Source organism: Scatophagus argus, chromosome 7, assembly GCF_020382885.2.
Source record: "Scatophagus argus isolate fScaArg1 chromosome 7, fScaArg1.pri, whole genome shotgun sequence".
NCBI lineage: Eukaryota > Metazoa > Chordata > Actinopteri > Scatophagidae > Scatophagus > Scatophagus argus.
The window spans coordinates 10,124,936-10,131,073 of NC_058499.1; the positions used below are offsets into that span (position 1 = coordinate 10,124,936).

General features: G+C 42.3%; 1 protein-coding gene across 2 annotated transcripts; it reads left to right on the forward strand.

The window, feature by feature from the left end:
* Positions 1-553: 553 nt before the first annotated feature.
* On the forward strand, positions 554-6,104 carry fads2 (fatty acid desaturase 2). Of its 2 annotated transcripts, none has more exons than XM_046393715.1 (13): positions 554-712; positions 1,285-1,530; positions 2,261-2,371; positions 2,716-2,913; positions 3,014-3,115; positions 3,192-3,317; positions 3,787-3,847; positions 3,945-4,021; positions 4,225-4,322; positions 4,774-4,870; positions 4,960-5,039; positions 5,282-5,407; positions 5,683-6,104. In XM_046393715.1, exons 2-13 carry the CDS (start codon positions 1,321-1,323, stop codon positions 5,732-5,734), a joined length of 1,338 nt encoding a protein of 445 aa, XP_046249671.1. In that variant the 5' UTR covers positions 554-712; positions 1,285-1,320; the 3' UTR covers positions 5,735-6,104. The 2 variants fall into 2 exon arrangements, with proteins under 2 accessions (XP_046249671.1, XP_046249670.1); XM_046393714.1 differs by having other exon boundaries at positions 557-712; positions 1,212-1,530.
* The last annotated feature ends 34 nt before the right edge of the window (positions 6,105-6,138 follow it).

A 6,138-nucleotide genomic window follows, 5' to 3' on the forward strand; every position in this document is an offset into this window, starting at 1 on the left:
ACTTCATTTTGTAATTTTTGTTCCAAAAATTAGTAGACTGCTTTTCAGATTAATAAAAAAATATATATTTAAATCAGCTAAAAAGAATTGCGATCGATTGCTATCGATTAGGATGCCCGGAAGTAGAAAGTCGTCTAGTTCAAAAGAGATCTACCCTTACCAGCTGCAGCATCGAATAGATGCATTAATGCAATAGGCTACGATATGAATTATTCTGAAATGAGCAACTCCGCTATAATGAGTTCCTCTACTTTTGCTGGCCTACTTCAAGTCGATTTTATAATAAAGTATTTCTACTCTGTGGTGGCGTACTTATACTAATGTAAAAGACAGGAGTCCTGCCACCATTGTGTGCAGGCAAATGGAGGACGCTGTGAAAAGCGACGTGTTCCCGCACACTCTTTCCGTCTGAGCGCTCACACAGCTCTGTAATATTTAGATGAGCCGTTTATTAAGCCTATTGCACATCAGATAGTGGTCCAGGACGTACTGTGCGCCGATTGGCCCAAAAACTCTCGAATGATCGGCCCGGAATTTGTACCGTGATGAGAGCGTGAATAAGAGCGTGAACGCACCGGGGGGGGGGGAGACATGACGATGAAGACGAGGATGTGTCCGTACGATTTAATATGTATGTGAACGGGAACAGGAGAGCTTAAAGTGAGCCCGTGTGTTAATGTGACTGAAACCCGGAAAGAGTAGCCAAAATCTGGTAAGTCTGAAACATTCATTTCATGGTCATGTAGCGGGCCTGCAGGCTCGGCAAACAGCCGCCGTTTATCCGCGTTTAATGTCCATACGCAGGCGATAGACCTTATTGGATAGACTTTGAGTCCTTTTTTTAAAAGATGTTCAAATCAAAAGCGTATTTTGTTACACTGTGACTCATTTGCTTACACGCGCTGCTGTAAAATATCTCCCACGGGCGCTTACAGGCTAAATGCAGACCCCCCCCCCAAAAAAAGCATTTAATTCTCTGCTGCTCTACGCAGTTTGCATTTAATGTGGTTACAGACAAATGATGCCATCTCCTCCTCGCTTCAGGCTCCTGGTTGTCGGATTTCATCATGAATTATTAGTGAAGATGTTGCACTGCTCGTTGTCTTAGGCCTCTTGTGTTGCAATCAGCTGGGTGGTCAAAGTGAAGAGAGCAACAGGTTAAAAGTGTCTTCCTCTGAGTGCTGCTTCCTCTTTTCAATCTGTGTTTGCAGACTGCCAGAGGGCTGTTAAAACAACCCATAGTTACATCCAGGTGTCAGACTTAGTGTCTGTGTGGATCTTCAGTGTGCAGGTGGATCAAGGCCAGTGAAAGCCGTGAGGATGGGAGGTGGAGGCCACATTACAGAGCCAGCAAAGCTTGGCAATGGGCGAGCTGGTGGTGTATACACCTGGGAGGAGGTGCAGAGCCACAACAGCAGGAACGACCAGTGGCTTGTCATCAATCGAAAGGTTTACAACATCACACAGTGGGCCAAAAGGCACCCCGGTGGCTTTCGGGTCATCGGCCACTATGCTGGAGAGGATGCCACGGTAATATGCTGTTGTTATTATTATTATCATCAGATAATTAACACATCACGTGAGAATGTAAATGACATTTGTTTTTGTGGTGTCCCTAAATGTAAATGGTGGACGAACAATTTTAAGGTACCTGAGAACTTGTACTTCTTATTCCACTGCGTTTATCTGACAGCTAGAGTTACTAGTTACACTGAACAGATATCACATACAAACACTTATGGTAAGCTTTTAAGATCCTGCACAGTTGTCGCCACTTCAATAAATAAAGCAAAGTTTCAGATGTTTGTGAGATGTTAGCTGTTCAAACTAAAAGGAACTTTCCACTTAATCTTCTAAAACATTCTAATGTAAATAACCTGTCAGAGGCTCAAAGAGAAAAATGCTCTTTGACTAGCATTTTACGGCCTCTCAGCTTGTGGCCCTGACTTTTAGGTCAGAAGTCACTGGACTAAACTTTATATAAAATAGTTGAAAATAGTTTCACCTCAACTTACACATCGCTGGGTCATATGGTAATTCAGTTTTTGTTAAGAACCACTATTTTTACTCATGATGCTCAAGGACACTGTGCTGATAACACTTATGTACTTAATTAAGTAAACACACGACTGCGTGTTTATATTGTTGTATTTGTACTCTCATCAAGGTAAATGATCCGAGTGCTCCTACCACCACTGATAAATGTACATAAGCTGTATTTATTGCGTCAGTGACAGGATTTCTTGTTTTTGTGCTCCAGGAGGCGTTCACTGCTTTTCACCCTGATTTAAAGTTTGTGCAAAAGTTTCTGAAGCCCCTGCTGATTGGAGAGCTGGCAGCGACAGAGGCCGGCCAGGACCGAGACAAAAATGTGAGCTCCATCCTCTGATTCTCCACATAAAATCTTGCGTTATTCATGTAGCAGCGTTGCTCTCTTCAGTGTCAGTGTGACAAGGTCAAAACCGATCTGTTTTGTTATTCATGAGTCTTACAGAGTTCAGGCACATCTGACAATCTGGATGCTCGCGTTTCATTAGCTGTTAAATAACTCAAACTGTCTTTAACACAGCTGTGAGCTGCTGTGGTGTTTTTTTTTTGTATTAAATTCTTCAGCTTTATGTCACCAAATGCTATTAAATCATTTTTTTTCTTAAATTTCAGAAGCTGGCAAATGTGATGACAGTGCACAAACTAATTTTTCTTCTTTGCTCTCAGGCGGCAATCATACAGGATTTCCGCACTTTACGCAAGCAGGTGGAGAGCGAGGGTCTATTTCGAGCTCAGCCTTTGTTCTTCTGCCTCCACCTGGGTCACATCCTGCTGATGGAGGCCCTCGCCTGGCTGATCATCTGGCTCTGGGGAACCGGCTGGACACTGACGCTTCTGTGTGCGATCTTGCTGACCACTGCACAGGTGACTTGACTTGAACATCACTATGTCTCAGCGAACTTTAAGTTAAATCCTGCATCATGCGAGTCCACCAAAATGCTCACTTCTCTTTCCTCTTCTCTAGTCGCAAGCTGGATGGCTACAGCATGACTTTGGCCACCTGTCTGTCTTCAAGAAGTCCAGCTGGAATCACATGTTGCACAAGTTTGTCATCGGCCATTTAAAGGTAATTTGTGTTCTCCATCACATATTTTTTTTATTCCTGATAATTCTTCCATTAAATTAAAACCTGACTCTCTTAGGGAGCCTCTGCCAACTGGTGGAATCATCGGCATTTCCAGCATCACGCTAAACCCAACATCTTCAGTAAGGACCCTGATGTCAACATGTTGCACATGTTTGTAGTTGGAGCTGTTCAACCAGTGGAGGTAAGCACCACAAAGCTTTTAAAACAACCCTTAAATGTTTCGTGTGATCGAACAGTGGTATGGTGCGGTGGTGCGGTGGTTAGCACTGTTGCCTCACAGCAAGAGGATTCCAGGATCGAGTCCTGGTCCGGGTGGGTCTTGCATGTGCTTTCTGTGCCTGCGTGGGTTATTTCAGGGTACTACAGTTTCCTCCCATAGTGCCAAAAAGTTAAGTTAATTGGCTACTCTACCTTGCCCATAGGTGTGTGTGTGTGTGAGCATGCATGATTGTCTGTCTTTGTGTGTTGGACCTGTGATTGACTGGTGTCCAGTCTCGGGTGTACCCCGCCTCTCGTCCGTTGGGATGGACTCCAGCCCCTCCACAGCCCTACGCAGATAAGCGGCATAGAAAATGGATGGATGGATGATTGAATAGTTAATCTTTCACCAGCTGCTCATTCTCATCTCATATTCCTCTGTGTTCCTGCAGTATGGCGTAAAAAAGATCAAATACCTGCCCTATCATCACCAACACCAGTACTTCTTCCTTAGTAAGCCAAATTTTATTCATTTAAATGAATGTCGTTTAAAAAATGAATGAAACTATAAAAACTTCACGTGAATAATTGTTGCCATTTTATCTTTCAGTTGGACCACCGCTTCTCATTCCAGTTTTCTTCCACATCCAGATCATGCAGACCATGATTTCCCGCCGTGACTGGGTGGTAAGATGCTGTCTTCAGATCAGACTTCTGTTAGATATGTCAGGTTACGTGCAGGCTAACAGTCCTAATAGTATTTTAATAGTTTGAGGGAAAACAAACATTTCGGTGTAAACAGACAATGTGGCATAAGAGATGAGTTTCAGGGCATCACGGTCCTCGATAAAACGATGTTGTGTTAATCACAAACGTTCTTGTCTTTGAAGGATCTGGCTTGGACGATGTCTTTCTACTTTCGCTACCTGTGCTGTTATGTACCCCTGTATGGCGTGTTTGGCTCAGTGGTCCTCATGGGCTTCGTCAGGTAATCGTCAGTTTTTGTCAACTCAAAACTGTTTTTGGGGAGTGATTTTTGGATACTCAGCAGCACTTTTCTTAAAACTGAAGGCTTCATTTAAAAGCATCTTTGTGATTAATTGCAGTTTTTTATCCCATCATGTACTCACACGTCTTGAAACATGTTTCCTCAAACCTTTCCCCCATCTCACTAAACGTCACACTTTCCCAGCACACTCGCTGAAATCAAACATAATTATCTTTGGGCTAACACCATGAGTTAACACACACTCGCAGTAATAGTATGGATAAGCACCATCTTTAAACTTTTTATTATTGATTTACACAGTAAATCATTGATAAAATTAATTTCAACTTACAAACCCTTTATAAAGAATCCCTCATTAGGCATATTTTTATTCCACAGTTTGACCACATGGTGAAACACATTGTTCTTGACTGGTTGTTATAAATGACAGGTTTTTGGAGAGTCACTGGTTTGTGTGGGTGACTCAGATGAATCATCTGCCGATGGACATCGACCACGAGAAGCACCAGGACTGGCTGACCATGCAGGTACAAAACACTCCGATTGCGTCCATCACCTGAAGGTGCTGCTGATGTCTTAACTCATCTCCACTCGTTTGTCTCGACCTCCACTTTAGTTACAAGCCACCTGTAACGTTGAGGAGTCCTTCTTCAACGACTGGTTCAGCGGACACCTCAACTTTCAAATAGAACACCAGTAAGTCAGTAACTGAGTCTGAGGACTCAGGAGGACACTATCAATTGCATTACAAATGAACAAAGAATAAGCATGTAGCTTGTCAGTGCTGCAGAGTTAGCTGCTCTAAACACAGCAGGGAGACAAGGGTGATGCTTCACTGTACGCAGCTGTAATGTACTGCAGTAATTTAAAGCCCAGATGTTGCCATACCGGATGCTGTTACGCCCTACAGATGTCTTCTGTTCTTTTTGTCTCTGAAGTTTGTTTCCTACGATGCCGCGCCACAACTACCACCGGGTGGCCCCACTGGTCCGTGCACTGTGTGAGAAACATGGGATTCCTTACCAGGTGAAAACGCTGTGGCGAGGCATCACTGATGTTGTCAGGTAAGTCCCAGTTATAATACTAGTATATTGTTTAATGTGACGATGAGACACTTTGAGGTTGTGTTTTGGTCTGAGAAGGCAGCACATTTCCTAAATGATAGCACTGAATTTAAGTGCAAATGTCAGAATAATTCAGGAGAAAACGATCAATGCAGTTTAAAAAAGAAGAAAAGACTTTTTCTGCAGAACAAAGAAGAGTGACAGACAGCTTGTCTGATGGATTATTACTGTTCATAAACTGATGGTTGTTTTTTTTTTCTCATTTTGTTTTTCAGGTCATTGAGGACCTCAGGGGAGCTCTGGCTTGATGCATATCTCCATAAATGACCAATTTTATTCTCTACATTGTACCTAAATTAGTTTCTTTTCCCCTTTTCTGCATCATGCATTGATTGCATCTGTTTGATTTTTTATGATCTAGTTTATACTGTGGGAAAGATCTTGTGTTGTGATATAGTTCAGTCGTTTTTTTTCTTGAACAACAGTGGAAAGGTGTTATGAATACATTTGTGAAAGTAATGTTTTTCTTCTTAACTTGTGATACAGTTTGAACAATAAAACATGATTATTATGCAGACAGAAGTCAAATCCCGTGTAGCTCATGATGCTCATGTAACTGCACTAACTTTCTTCTCCCAGACTTGTTTTGTCCTTACAGTGGCTATACAATAAAGAAACTAATTTAACTGTTCCTCCACACACAGTGAATTTTGTTTAAAAAAAAAGTGATG